We start from the raw sequence: 16,081 nt of genomic DNA, 5'->3' as shown, positions 1-16,081 counted from the left end.
ATCTTCATTTTCCAGCATGCAAATTTAGATTATTATATCCAAATTATATATATTGCTAAGGTTTCATTTAAAACAATTTGTTCAATGAACTCATGGTATGGTGTCACAAACCGTCAATCCTAGCACTTTGGGGGCACAGGCATCTAGGGTTCTATGAATTTAAAGCCAACCTGGTGTACAAAGGAAGTTCACATCAACCAAGTCAGAAAAAAAAAATCTACCAAAAATGAAATTTGCCTTTGAGTTGGGATGGGATGTCCCACCATTTCTGAAATAATGAATAATTCCTAAACCTTTGTATGTTATTTTGTGCTGCATAGTTAGGTGGATTGCTCAGCACTGATGGTTAGAAAAACCAAAGTATCAACCAACTCTGGAAAATACTGAAGATGCTCTATAACCCATGGTATCAAATACTCAGGTGAGATCTAACTCTTGATAAAAAGTAAGCACATCCCATCTCATTAAGATGCAAAATTTGCTTTTATCTTCAATAAGTGGAAACACTGTATGTATACCAGAGAACTGTGGGACATAAACCTATTATGTAAACCTACCAGTATATACCTATATCTCAAGGGAAAGAAAACCCTGGTGTTGTGGCATCTGATAAATCTTTAATGTCCTTTATCTTTTTCAGATGGGTGAACATCTACTTTCTCTGCATAATTTATTAAGGAGGGTATCCTCCCCAGCCCCCATGGTGTGGTCTTGGTACCTTTGTTGAGAGCCATCTGAAAATAAAAGCATAAGCTTAGTTTGATGTCTTCAACTGCTAACAGCTTCACTTTGATTAAAAACCCACTTCTACCTTCCCCCATCTGTTTTTGATGCAACCACTTACGTCTTCTTCTATGGTGTATCCACTGACAAATCGTAATAGCTATCATTGCAATTTTCTCCATTATTTCTCCATTTTCACAGCACTGTCACTTGGAACCCCATCAGGCCTAAAAGCAATGGTCTAGCCAACAATTGTCTGAAATTTCTAAAACTGTGAGCCAAAGTGAATCCTTCATCTCCCTATCATAGGTATTTCATCTTTCTTCAAATTTGGGGACATTTGCAACCACTGTGACCCCAATATTCCCTTTGTCTTGTGCACTCTTTTCTTCACCTGTGGCTTCCATAACAGCAAACCTGGTAAGGCCCCAGTGCTCTGCTGACTTGCTTTCCTTCTTCTGCTGCTCTGCTGACTCCAGCAAGCCCAGTGAGGCCCCAGTGCTCTGCTGACTTGCTTTCCTTCTTCTGCTGCTCTGCTGACTCCAGCAAGCCCAGTGAGGCCCCAGTGCTCTGCTGACTTGCTTTCCTTCTTCTGCTGCTCTGCTGACTCCAGCGAGCCTGGTGAGGCCCCAGTGCTCTGCTGACTTGCTGTCCTTTTCCTTCTCCTGCTCCTCCACTTGGTTATTGGGAACTGAACTTTCTCCAAGTTTACCATTCTTCCTACTTAGTCTACTATTTGCAGGGATGAGGTACCTACCTCTCCCTCAGATGACCTCAGAGTTATATTCCGAGCACATCAGGAGGCTCACAACCACAGGTTAACTCTGGTTCCAGTGAATCTGATGCCCTCCTCTGGCCTCTGTGGATACCTGCACCTCCTCTCCCTCCAAATACATGTAATTAAAAATGAAATAAAAAGCTTTTTTTTTTTTTAATTCAGACCTTTTTTTGGTGGATTATTATCATAATGAAAAATTTCAGTATAAACTGCAGAACTTTAAACCCTCTCTTTGTTTATAGTTCTCCTGTTTTCTTCAATTAAGTCTGGTCACTTCAGAACCAATTTACAACAGCTGCTTTAAGTCTTGCTGAGTACGTCTATTGTTTGGCTGTTCTGAGACCATGTCTGGGTCCTATTTTTCTTTTAAGCCTGGGCATAGACTATACTGTTTCTATCTGTGCTTTGTAATATTTTGGTTGAAAGGTGGATATTTTGTAAAATGAGCCAGCTCTGTTTCTCCACCATATTCCCAAACTTGCTGTGAAATTGTTTGTCATCCTTCTGGAAGCATTAAGGTCTCATTTTCTTTGTATCCGGTGAAGTCTTTCAATGGCGCAGAGGCCAGGCAGGGAAGATCTTTGAACTGACAGGCCTCCATTTTGCATTCCATGATAGACTTCCTGCATTCTGTCAGGAGGGTCCCAGCTCTGTCTTAGCCTTTCTGTCTTGCTTGTGAAGAACTCGAGGACAGAGCAGCCTTCCTCTTGGGTCTTCTTTGAATGTGTGTGTAACCATACGGTGCATGAGACCTCAGCTTCTCCACTTTATTTTTGAAATGCATACTTATTGGTACCCTTTTGTTTCTTCCCTCACAAAAATGTTGCCTTCCTCATTGTAAATCTGTTCTCTTATTTCTTTATAGATTACGGACTAGGCCGTTTGGTCCATATCATGGTTCATTTAAAGTTACCTTTATGTGAGGTAGCCACAATAGATCCTCTCTCCATGTGGACATAGCAGTAGTTATCATTTAACTTGCCTAGTGAAATGGCATGGTGCCTTGGTCAGGACAAAAATTAGCAGAACATCTAAAGGCGTGTTTCTGTACTCCTTGTTTGGTTCCATTGGTCTGTTTATCTAGTAGTCTTATGCTGCTATAGTTTAATTATTGTGGCTTTACAGTGAGCTATCCCTTTGACAAGAATGCTTCAGCTAGGTGATGGAGAGATGGGTCAGTGGCCAAGAATACTTGCTGTTCTCTCAGAGGACCTTGTTTTACTTCCTAGCATCCACGTGGTGGTTCGTAACCATCTGTAATTCCAGTTCCCCAAATCTGTTGACTATGGGGCACTGCATATATGTAGTACACTTACATATATGCAGGCAAAACACTCACACATATAAAATAAAAATGAATAAATCTTAAAGGATTGTTACAACTATACTAAATTCTTTTTATTGCTCTATATTTTTGTAAACATCATTGTTTATTTAGTACCCACTTTACACAAACTATTATCAATAGAATATTTATATTTTTACCAGCTTTACAGTACAATTGACATATAATAAATGAAACAAAACATATATACAACAGTTAATAAGCCTTTACAAATATATTTGTGAAACTAATACCACAAGATAATGAACATATCCGTATTTCCATATAACCTGCCCATGTCTGTGAAAGAAAGTCCATTGGAGTTGACATGGTATTGAATCTATAGATCAACAATGGAAAAATAGTTTCTGTATTTTCTAATTATGAATAGGGTACCCTTGATGTCTTCAAAGTTTTGTCTCACTTAATAATCAGAGAATTGCTATCCAAGTACATGTGTGTATGTGAAGATGTTTTCACTGCACAGGCAAAATAAACAAAGAACCCAACCAGTAACATCTGCATCTCTCATCTTATTCTGGTCTCGGTCAGGATGCCACTATCTTCAGGATTTTAACATTTTATTTCTAATTACATGCACATGTGTAAGTCTGTAGGATATGTGCACATGAGAGTCTCTGAGCAAAGAGGCTACAAGGGAGTTTTGGATCCCGTGAGGCAGGCGCTACAGATGGAACTGGGAATCAAGTTCAGTGAGCTCTCAGCTGCTGAGCCACCTCTCCAGCCCCTTCCTTCTTTGCCCTCTTCTAGGATGTCAGAATCTGATTTTAAGGTTTTACCTGAGTAGAACTGTGTGTGTGTGCGCACAGGGTGTATATGTGTACATGTGTGTATTTACCTACAGTCCTCAACATGCTTTACTTAAAATTCTTATCAATCACAAGGATAATTTCAATGTTCCTCTTCAAAAGTGTTTTTTGTTTTTCTTAATCCTTTCCCTTAGCTACTTTGAAGACCTTTTCCATTAGTGTTCTGGTTTAAGCAGGCTTTCCTATTTACACTAGAAAAACAACTATTTTTTTTCACCAATAATTTTACTCCTGTTCAGTAAGTTAGTTCTTTAATAACTGAAAAGAAATTTTTAAAACTTGCTTTAAAAAAGCTAGGACCTTACTTTACATACAGTTTTCTAACTTCCTCCAAAAGTGAAATGAATTGTAGGCTATTTCCCACACAATCTGGCACTCTTAGCGGTTTGCCCAACCCACTGTCAGTTTTTGTGATTTCCTATTGCTGTAAGTGCTATATAGAATGCCTTCATGTTTCCCCCCATGGCATCACTGAATTAACGGAAGCGTATCATATAATGGACACAGGTCAGATGTCTTCAGAGAACTGGACATTTCCCGCCAAGGGACCAAAGTAGATGGTAAAATTACAAAATTTATTTGGAAATAAAACAAATGGGTGATTAACAGGTTTACCAACCCCGTTTATTAAATGATCTAATTTTCTTTCAAAATTGTGTGTGCTTAGATCACTAGCAACTTAAAAAAAAAAAAAAAAAAAAGAAAACCATCAAAACATGACAGCTCGCTAGCTCCTGAGTCACGAGGCAGACCTTTCACTGTCATTCCCAGAGGAATAGGAAGCCTTTTGTGACTCCGAGTACTTTGATACTGAACACGTCGACTTTAAAGCATTAAATTCTGTCTATCCTGGAGGCTAATATTCCTCAAGAATCTTTCTGTGGAGGAACATCTGCTGACCATTGATTTCTCTGAGGCTCTGAAGAGGGAGCAAGCAGCCCTTCATTTCCTGCTATCCTTACACATGACACACGCAATAGGGTGACTCTCATGTAAGAACACTGTGGCTCAAAGCTGATACCCAGCCTGGCCACTGGGAAGGAGTGCCTGGGAGACAGGAGCTACGTTGTTTGTTCATGTCAAACATGGACTTGCTTTTCTTTTTAACATAATGCAATGCTAAAAGTAAAACTCCTTTTGAAATTATAGCACAAAGAAAGTGCTGCATGTGCTGAGTGCAGACCAACAGCAAACGACCCTCAGACTGACTCAGCCGGCTGGCGTGCCAGCCACGTTACTAGTACTAACCATGCATTTGGAGAAACATGCTGTTAAACAGTATGATTTCCCAGAGACGCATTTTTCTAATACCAATTTTGTCATATTTATACTGTCTGACTATTAATCTAAATTAAGACTGTCTTTAATAAACTACTTTCTCTACCACATTAGTTACAACAAACACACACCCTGCTCTTTGGAATGATGCAAACATAAACTGCACAGCCTGCTTCCTATACAAACATGCATTGATAATAGCATATCATTGCTAACGTAATCGGTGTTGTTAACAAAGCCTTCTCCACAAACAACCTTCTGAAGTACTAAAATCTGAGTGAAATAAATGTTTACTTCCCTGGCTACTTTTCTGGGTCCATCTAGAGGCTTCTTCATGAAGTGTAAGTAGCTGCCATTTCTTGCTTACAGCACAGACACTGTGTAAGGCTAGTAACATCTCACGTTATACCTTCACTTGAATACAGAAAAATAAAGTATATCTGGACATAATGACTTTCCTAAATCAATCTGTCACTGTTAATATATTTTAAAAACAACAATGTAGTTTCTCTGAGTTTGATTTTTAATGTTCTATGCTTTGTATATATATGATAGTCAGTTGTCAGTTTTTTTTTTCAGACAATAGTTCATCCATCTAACACAATCAAAGCAGTCAGCTGGGCATCTTGACAGATAACCGCAGCCAAGTTTAACATGCATGGAGATGAAACACACATAGCGCTTGCTTTAGGAGAGGTAACGTTTACTCAGACATCATCAAAGACAACACCGTTTCCATATTCTACAGAAATACACTAATTTACAGCTGGTTTGGTACATGGCCACATGTTAAAAAACAATTCTAATGGGGAAAGAAATGGTTCAACTTATTTCTCTTCTATTTACCATGATTTAATAGGTACATCATTATGTTCTGGCAGACAGCTGCATAGATTAGAATCCTAGGGCTGCTGGTTAATATACATCATTATATAACAAGAATAATGGGAAGCAAACAAGTCCGGATATGCACTAAGCATGCAACTCAAGCTGGTATGCTTTGAAGAAACAGGACAGACTTTAGTGAAGACCGAAGACTGTCACTATTCTACCGTCAGTACTTTACAACAATCCTAGAGGTATTTTGCATGGCACAGGATTTCTTCTTCAAATAATGCTTGGCAAATTAGATCAGGTTGATCCAATTTCTAGAACAAAGTTAACTTAAAATGAAGGAAAACTTCATTAGATTTCTTTCTAAACAATCCTTAAAGGATCGAAATTTCATGTCCATCTGTCACCTCCAAATTTAAACAGATTCATACTTTGTAGCCTATAAATCTGCATTGTGTCTGCAGCAGCAGCCCCTGGCCACACGTGGAGCCTGAGGGCATGAAACATGGCTGCAGTGGAGGGGCAGCGTGAGTGCAAACCACACATTGAATTGTGAAGACTAATATAAAGGGAGAAAAGGCGCTAGATGGCTCCTTAATTTTGTTACATTGATGAATATTGAAAGCGTGTTTTACTAGATTAAGTTAAATAAGATATGTTATTAAAAGTTAATTATATGTCTTAAACATTGCTACTAGAAAATTGTAATACCTTTGGGGCTCACATTACATTTCCATTGAACACCCAGTTATAGACAATACATGATATGTTAATCTTAGAATTTACATTTAATCTTAGCCAAAAGTCCAAGTGATAATCTTAGAATTTAGCATAATTTAATCATCCTGGGGTACTAAACCCCAAAATACCACAAGTGTACTTTGCACATACCTTTGTACAAAAGTTTTTCTTATTCCCATCCAGAATATACACTTTAGCTGTAAAGAATTCATGAGTTTTCATCCTTTTAAAACTGTGGGTTGCTATACTAAGAGCTAAAGGAACTTCGATACAGACTGCCATACCAGGCAAAGTGGTATCTGTCAGTGAGGACAGCTATTCCCAGGAGAACAAGCCAGTCACACTAATGTCTGGGATCTACAGTGTACCGTGATTACACTAATGTGCCCAATGTTAACTATAGCCCACTGAAGGCTCTTTTTGGAAAATCTACAAGCAATGTAAACTAACACAGATGGTGAATTCTGATAATAGAATATATAGTATCTGAGATCTTTCTCTTCAGTGAAAGTCCCATAGTTTTATAATGTTGAACTAAGCAATTAACTAGCATACAAAGACTGGAGTTTAGAAAAAGTAATTTCTGTACTTTTGAAAAGTCTTCCTCTTAGCTTTTATAGCAGTATATAAATATTTGGCATACTTAGACACCTTATTTTTTATTGTTTCCAGCTCAGAAACAGTAATGTGATCTAGTCTAGTGTACACCCCATTACTCTTCTAGAACAAAATACAGCAAAAGTACAAAGTGACTACAGCCAATACAGGACCATGCACCAGGGAGCTCACCAGAGGCCAAAGCCTAATCACACTTGCACTACACTTGGTTCCTCACGGGTCAGGTAGGAATGTCTGTTTCAAAACTGTCTAATCTTCTACATCAGGTCAACTCAGAATAGGCACCCAAACTAAACTACAATACCACTGATAAAAAAATTCTTCCTCATGTCAAATATATTCTGAGAAAATTATATGAAGTTACTCAGCCTAAGTTCCCATGTTATCATTATCACCTTTAAGACAATGCAAAGCAACTAGAATTAGAGAGAAATGAAATAAAGTATAAAGTCCTGAATATGCCAATATATAAAGAGCAGCATGGTTCTGCATCTGCTGACACCTTGAGACATTTATTAAATGTGCCTCTTACAGGGAGATACTGCTCAAACTTCTTCTAACTCTTGTTTTCATGCCATGGTTCTGTTAAATAATATCTTTATTATGTTTCTAAAGCCAGCCTAAAAAAACAAGTGTAATAATTCATGTCATGTAATAGCATTTATCACTGTGTAACGTATCACACTACAGATATATTCCTCAGAGAAGAGATGGCAACTGTCTCCTTGGTGAGAGCTAAGTTAGTCTGATGCTAGAGCAATAGCTAAGTACTTATTGACTGAACTGTTGCTATTTGCACCCCATTTATATCACTTCTGTAACCAACACAAAGCCGCCTGCCTTAAATGCATGACATTGAATGTGAGGACAAATGACTGCTTCTAGGGGATGCTGGAGTGTCCTGTGAGTAGTCGGCACATTGCACCAACGACACGTGTATTATGTATCACTTCACTGTCATCAGCAGAGCATGTGTTGCACTGCTCAGTGCCTTTAGGAAAGTGATTGCTAGGCATAAAATAAAGGCTAAATCCTTAACAATATTGGAGAAAAACAGAATAACATATAAACATACAAACACATAATCAGTTTTCACAAATATTTAAATAGGGTAAATGGACACATGTCAGTTTCCAACTTTACTGGAGGAGGTTGTCTGTCAAGAAAATTGTCTTAAATTAAAATACTTTGAGCAAATATGAAAATAAAAATTCATTGCATAAATCTTTTGTGTAAAAAAATCATGTAAGCCTGAGCTCTAGATCTTGGTAGATGTATGTATGTGCATACGCACACGCACGCGCACACACACATTTAGATACTTAAAAAGAACCTCAACTTTGGTTGCAATGTTATACAATTGTGTATCTTGCCTTATATAATTAAACATAATGTATATCTCATATAAAATTGTATAGCTCACCCATATGTGGGCAATGCTAAGATAGAGATATGCTAGTCATATTCCTTCTCCAGCATTTATCAGTTCGGATTTGTTAATTTCTCACAATATGCACAGCACTATGTGATATACTGAACCTGTCTGTCTTGCATCTTACACTTGCAGAGAAAAAGCAGCCTTGGGAAGCAAAACAGCTGTCAGTTTGCAAAACACAGATATTCTCTCCATAGCAACGTTTTTGATAACAGTCTCACTACAACTACAGGACAAGCGGCAAGATGGTCCATATTAGATTTCGCACACTAATAGCTAGCAATGTAATTAGCATATTTTGCCTTTTCTTTTTGGCCACAGAATATAAAATGTTGTTCTAAATTGGTTAAATCTTCTACACCCTGAGATTAACAAGAGACTAATAAAGGTCAGGGTCAGCTTTGTGGCTCATGCTCTTGTTCAGAAAGCATGAACTATATACAGCTAACATCCTTTGAAGGACACTGTTTCTTCAGCAGAGCAACCTAACTGCCTTTTCTTTTTAAACCACCAGCCTCTAGTTGTTTCGTGGTGACAGGGATGGCCTGAGAGGGTCGAGATGTAGGGAGCCTGAGAATTCCCCTCCCACCCTAAAGCCACACAGGAGACACTGGTTTATACATCAATTATGAACACAAAATAGAGATGTATTATTCAAGAACTCTCTGCAAAGCACTTTGGAATATTTACTATATTTTTAAGAAACCATAAAGAAAACTATATGCTATCATGAACTATGACAGGCCTCCCCTCCCCTTCCACACACAAATTCACAAAACTTGAAATTTCATTTGAGTATTTACCTTTTCTTTTGGTATTAGCCAGTCCCATTTTCCCCCTTTTAACTATCCTACCCCCATGTCTGAATTTGGGAGAAAGGCATGTTCTTAGAATAAGGCAAAGGGTCACTTGGGACAACACCTCTCTCTCCTCTCTCTCTCTCTCTCTCTCTCTCTCTCTCTCTCTCTCTCTCTCTCTCTCTCTCTCTCTCTCGGCAGTGCATTGTGTGCCTGCTTCTCTTCAAGCATAGGCTACACAGCTTTTGTGTCTTCAATTATTTGCACACTGCCCTGTAATTATGATGCCTCTAAAACTCACAATGTTAGCTGTCTGAGAGACAGAAAATTAATTCTAACTCTTGATGTTCTTGGTAGGGTACAAAAAATTGCCAATTGATGAAATATAAATCAAAAGACCCTAACTTCGCCAGTAAGTATATCTCACTGTGACACAATAAGCTGATAAAATTTCTACACTTTTTACTCCCTAAACACAAGAGTTCAGTATAAGATAACCTTGTACCACACATTGAAGTTAGAAAGGCACTCAACACAATGTAGAGTTATTTTAAAGAAGACATTGGATGACAGTATGTGGAATTCTTGGGGTCGTTTTTTTCTTGCTCACTGCTTCTATAAAACTGAGTTTGCTGAAACTTCCCGGTACCCCACCATGCTTCTCTAATAAGCATGAGCTCATTACAGACTATGTGTGCTGGGGGTGGGGGAGCAAAGACATTGCTTGTGTTTGCAGTTTCATTTAAGACAAAGTTTTTACAGTGTAAAAAATTTAGAATAAAACATTTAAAATTTTTAAGATAAAAATTTTGAGTAGGAAAATAACAGTAAACCCAAAAAGCTTTTCGGAGGAAGAAAAAGGGGACGGATTTTTCACTCTTCATTTTACAGCTGAGTCTTCCCTAACCCCATTAGGGAGCCAAGGGAGAGGCTCCTCCCTGGTGGGTCTACTCTCAAGTTGCATTTGGCTCATGTCACACACCATCTTGTGCTAAATAAAACTGCAGGACTGACTATTTGTATACACACACACACACACACACACACAGAGAGTGTGAACTGGGAGGAGCTGAACATTACTGAACTAACATTGTCTACCACATATGCATTCTACAGACCACTGCACATAAACTCAAAAGCTCGCTTCTGCATTGTATGTTACATAGCCCTTATTTGAAACTATAAGTGGCTTCTGGTGATAATCTGTACACATTTACTTCTATGACTGATAATAAATCTCAGCTTGAGCCTCAGCACCACAAAAACAAAGAGGAAAGTACTAATGGCATGCATAACTTAAGTTAGAGCTGTGCCATACGAGTAAGAAAAGGTGATGAAAGTCTGGGCCCAAAGCTTCTACAGGAAGGTATAAAAGCCTTAGGTTTACAAAACGACTCACACAGACAGGTTCAAGGAGTCCCTACAAGGTCCACAGTTCAAGTTGGGGATCAGGATGATTCCTGCACAAATGCACATCAACAAGTCCCTAAAGGCCAAGAATTATCCCAGCTGATCAGATGTGCCTCTGGTGCTATATGCAAGATCTGCTCTCCAACACTGTCTAGTGAAAGAAAACAATAATCCTATCAAGTGGATTTTATTGACTGAGGATTTTTAGTGTAGATAAAGAACAGCTAGGAGAATTCTAGCGCTCCACCTCACAGCTGAGTGGTAACAAATCTAAGCAAGGTAATGAAGACAGCAAATCTAAATCTCACTGATTTTTACACATGGGAGCTCTCCTTAAGAACAGCAGAGCTAGCCCACATCACTCACTTATAACTCATTAATTTCCTGATCATTATTCCATCATTTATGAACAAGAACAATCTTTCCCTTCTTCAAAGAGCTAATTAATCATTAATAGATAGTTACTAAGTCCTTTTGATATGCAAGGCATATGAATATAATTGGGCAAGACAATTACCAGAATAGACTTTAAAAACAAAGACATGTAGGGCGGGGTTATGGTGAAGATCATAGATCTTACTGCTTGTTGTGTGTCAGTGGTTTTCTTGATCCACAGGAGTAAAACCAGATGCAATGTGCCAATCAAACTATCTTTTCCTTCTAACAGTAAGATATGTGTTGAGGAATATGACTAAACAAGCCCCTAAATTAGACATATTTTCCTTTTCTACTGCATGAATTCATTTGGTCAAAGACACAGTAGCTTGCTAGTAAAGGTGAATGCCAAACGCGTAGGGGAAAGTTCCAGAGAAATCCTAAGTCCTGTGAATGAACACTCAAAAATGCTAATTTCAGAAATAATGTAGCATACAAAACCCACACAGAAACAGGATCTTTTCGCTATTTGCATTTTTACTACCTACTTCCAACTTTACTAGGAAGATGCAATCACGGTATATTAGAGGACTCTACGGCTTTGGGAAGGTGTGGGCCGAGCCTTAGAAGAAGGCAGCTGACACCTAGATGATCAAGATGCTGAATAGGAGATATAAAAAGGCATGAAGCACTATAAAAATTTAGCTGATGTTCATAAGGCATAGCCTATGTTCATGTTCTGACACATACTATATCAAAGGTAAGCCCTATTACTTGGGACATAAGACGGATGCTGAGAAGAGAAGGTAAGACTGAGTCGAGATAGGGTCCGGCTACAGGAGCTGCATGTCATTTGTGTCACTTCTCAATCTCAGAGGACCTACACATCATGTAATGGTTTTTCCTATAGAGGTTCATGTAGAACCTGAGGTATTTAATGATTCAAAATATGCTTTGTATATAGAAGGTTATGGAATTATGTTCACAATGGCAAATATATTATCATCTAAATAATAAAGGTAGTAAAAACAACTTTGCCCCCAAAGAGTAAGATCTATCTCCTGGGGCCAGTAGAAAAATTTCTTCATGGTTTCCTAAGTGTCACCCAGCCAAGCAGTCTGCCACCCAATAAGACCACGATGCCCAAGTAAAAGTCTGTTCTTTTCTCTTAATGCAGTATGCCTAACTCAAGTACAAGCGTCCACCAGAGCAAGGAAGGAGGGGTTTGCCTTTCCTTCTGTCCCTCCACCTGCAATGCACATAACCAAGCTTGAGAAAGGAGAGCACGCCAAACATGATGGCTTGGCTTATTTCTGCAATCATAGCTTGCATTTTGCACATACACAGGATCCGAGCCAGCTAGTGTTATGTCAATCTGATCCTAGCTAGTCATCTGAGACGTGAGAGCCTCAATTGACACAATGCTCCAGAAGATCCTGCTGTAGACAAGCCTATAGCGGATTAATTAGGCACCGACGAGAGAGGGCCCAGATCGATGTAAGTGGTGTCACCCCTTGGGCTCCTAACAAGAAAATTGAACAAGCAAGCCATAGAGCAAGACAGTAAGCAGCACTCCTCCATGGCCACTGACTCAGCTCCTGGTCACGGCATTTCATTACAGCAATAGGAACCCTAACCAAGACAGCCATGAAAAGGGAATTTGAGAGGGACACCTTTTACTCATACTCCCTGTGTTTATAGATAGGTATTAAGCTATTATAACAGTAATAATAGCTTCTGTTGGCATCCCTGAAAAAAAAAAAAGAACATGAGAAAAAAATATGGGCCAGTGAGTGACGGAAAGTAGGGAATGGACTGGCAAGGTAAGAGAAGGTGTACACACAGAGGAATCACGGCTCCTCTGAAGGGGTGGATGTCAGAAGGAAGGAGACTGGACCCATCCCCCTCACCCCCGACTTCTCCAGCCTTGAGAGCACAGCCCTTGTTGCTGAGATAGAGCTACAGCGTGCACTTTGGTACTTATCCCTGATGAATTCAGTATCAAAGAGCAGGGTTTCATTTGAAAAGTAAAAACTGAACTAAATGCTCAAAACCCGTCTTCCTCCCTAGACTTGTGCCCGTCAACTCTGACTAGCCACTTGACAAAAAACCTTGCAGTTTATCCAGCACAACCTCAGTAATTCTTTATTTACTTCTTTTTTTAAAAAAAAGCTTTACAGGACTACATTTCTGTGTCCCACTTTCATGAGTGACTTTAGAAGGAAAAAAATTAGTAATAACTAAAAATGGCATTTGTGGGTTTTTTTTTAAAAAAAGAATTTATTTTATAAGGGCTGACTTGCTGTTTTGGCATATACCAAATGCGAGGTAAAAACAATCTATCAAAACTAGTAATAAAAATAATTTTTCAGTACTACAATTACATAAACTCTTAAATTAGTTTAGTTTCTTTTAAATAATCATTTAAAAAATAGATTACATTGGAAGCAATTTATTTTTTTTTTCTATATAAATTCCAACCCTCCTGGCTTTGGTTCTGAGTGGATAACGGGAGAACACGCTTGAGAGGGAAGTGGCTGACGTCCTCCCATCCACCCGTGTAGCCATTGTGTTCTCAGAACTGCAGTCAGCGCCAAGTGCTTCTGCGGGTGGATTAATATTCTTAAGCTGAACTGCAAAATAAATGTTCAATGTTTAAAGAAACTATCTATGTAGCAACTGAACAGAGGTGAGCAAAGTATGTAAGCCAATCTCAAGAGACAAATGAGAAGCCCAAGGATGGACCTAGAGAGCCATGGGTCAAAGAGGAAAAAAAAAAAAAGAATTAAGACTCTATTTAGTAGGAAGGAACTATACGATTATCTCATACCCAAAGGAATGCCGGCTCTTAACAAAATAAATAAAACAAAAGGTTTCTTATAGACTTTTAAGCTACAGATGAAGAATACAGTTAGCCAGTCAGTCCATGCAACTATGGCACTGAGAAAGAAAAGCAATATTGCACTAAAGGGAATTTCTTAGGATGAATCCACCCCTTTCACTGACTCAGAGTCACCAGCCATTTCCTGTATGCATTGGCATACCTGACTTGCTCTACGTTCCGACAAGTGGACAATACTTGATCAATAAACCTGTGCTCCATCTCCAGGCCTAGGGAGTCTGGAGCTGGGGTCCGCTTCAGGCGCTTGGTTTCCTGGGAATAGCCTTGCTTGCTAGAGTCACTCAGTCCGTCCACTTCCATTGCCTGAGATAGTTGAGGGCTTGTTGGAATCTGGAGCGAGTCATTCAAAGCGCCCCCAGGGCAGTCTGCAGGTGACAGGTGAGTCAGGTTGGGAGGGAGCCTGCCATTTAAGTGATGCTGAAGGTAGAAAACGTGCCGCCTGCAATGGGGTTGGGGTGGGAGAAAGAAAATCATGACAAAACTCAAAATTCTCAGGTGAAAGGAGGTGATTACTAATAAACAGTATTAGCTCACACCCATCTCATAACCCACAACTGTGTGCTGGAAAAGAAACTGACAGAGATCTCAGGACTTCACCCCTTGCCCAGGCTGGTGTGTGAGGAAACCGCACTGCTCTAAGGGCATTTCAATAAGCATTTACTTGGATCATTGAGTTGCGGTTCTAACTCTAACATGAAGTAGAAACAGTCAAGGCTCAATATTCACCATAAATTATTATATAAAACAAAATACCAACGTGATTTAGACTCTTACAAGTAATTAAAAAACAAGGTAGACAGTTCCTCCGGACTACAGATGGATGGGGTTCATGACCTCGACCTGGTCCTTTCTGAGGATATCTCTATTGCACTTGTTCGTTTGTTTGTTTATGCACAAGTGTGTGTGTGTGTGTGTGTGTGTGTGTGTGTGTGAGAGAGAGAGAGAGAAAGAGAGAGAGAGAGAGGGAGGTGTGGATACAGAAGTCAGTTTTCTCTCTCCACCATGTCCCGTGTTCTCAGTTAAGGGAGAGAACTCATGGCATCAGGCTAGTTGGCAAGCACCCTTACTCGCTGAACTGGCCCACTAGTCCCTAGTCTTTTTTTAAACCTAGACTACACCCACGGTGTCTTATTGAAGATCTCTCCTAAACTTCCACTTTAGTCTTACTTATCAGTATTCAGCAGAGGTGTGCTGGGTTCTGAGCAAAGCACATAAAAGATACTATTCCTATTTTCAATCAAGGGACAGCCTGGAATTGCTTATTAAAATGAAAAACTGCTCTGCAGAATACCCAAACAGTTTTCCCAGGGTGCACACCTGCTACACAAACTACGACCTGACATATGGCAGGTTCTAAGCTGTCACAGCTCGTCATTCATTCAAGGGCTAAGGCCTTACATATCAGCATTAAGTCACCGAGGTCTTGCTATTGGGATGAGGAGATCCAGCAGACAGCAGAGTCTCTAAACAAAGCCTTATGTCCTGTCTTCCTTAAAACCCTACAAGCAGACTGCTTTGCTATGAAAAGAAAAGACCATTGTCTACTCTTGAACAGTCTAAAAAATGAAAGATAACGTCTGCCTTCTAAATGTACTTAGTACGGATTAGCAGCTAACAGACTAAGCAGCCATGAGCAAGAGTGGACTGGGGAAAGGTGTGGGGACTCAGCTGACTTAGGAACTACAGATTTTACAATCCTTTCCCTTGACTAGCAAAGACAGGCCTTCTGTCCTACGCTGACCCCTGTGACCTGAAGCCGACTTTGGATTCGTAAAGACTGAGCTACTTCCAAGTAAAGATCCAAAGGAACCGAAGCAATGTGTTAGCTCCCCTGGACCTCATTCCAACATGAACTTTATAACACCAAAATGTACTCAAAATCCAGGTTAATAAAATGGCTGGCTTTTCTATTTGTAATTATACTTAATTAATTGGAAGATCATTAGAGTAGGGCAAAGATAAAGCTTACCTTCTATCCCACGATCTAGTCATTAGTTTCAATCCTGCCTACATCAAAATGATCTGGAAGGTTTCAC

At 39.4% G+C, this 16,081-nt stretch overlaps 1 protein-coding gene across 2 annotated transcripts in view; it reads right to left on the bottom strand.

Annotated features, from left to right (window-relative positions):
- Nucleotides 1-1,656: 1,656 nt before the first annotated feature.
- The window catches only part of Ptar1 (protein prenyltransferase alpha subunit repeat containing 1), a 45,525-nt gene continuing 31,100 nt past the window's right edge, over nt 1,657-16,081 (bottom strand). Inside the window, exons 7-8 of one of the 2 annotated variants that reach the window (XM_006527361.4) lie at nt 14,188-14,484; nt 1,657-13,776 (exon numbers count right to left, since the gene is read on the bottom strand). In XM_006527361.4, the coding sequence (XP_006527424.1) occupies nt 13,767-13,776; nt 14,188-14,484 (307 nt within the window). In that variant the 3' untranslated portion in view covers nt 1,657-13,766. Of the gene's footprint in view, nt 14,485-16,081 lie in introns of both variants that reach the window. The other variant, NM_028208.1, reaches the window with a different exon arrangement.

This window comes from Mus musculus, chromosome 19 (assembly GCF_000001635.26).
Source record: "Mus musculus strain C57BL/6J chromosome 19, GRCm38.p6 C57BL/6J".
NCBI classification, from domain to species: Eukaryota; Metazoa; Chordata; class Mammalia; order Rodentia; family Muridae; genus Mus; species Mus musculus.
This window is presented reverse-complemented; position numbering and strand designations above follow the sequence as displayed.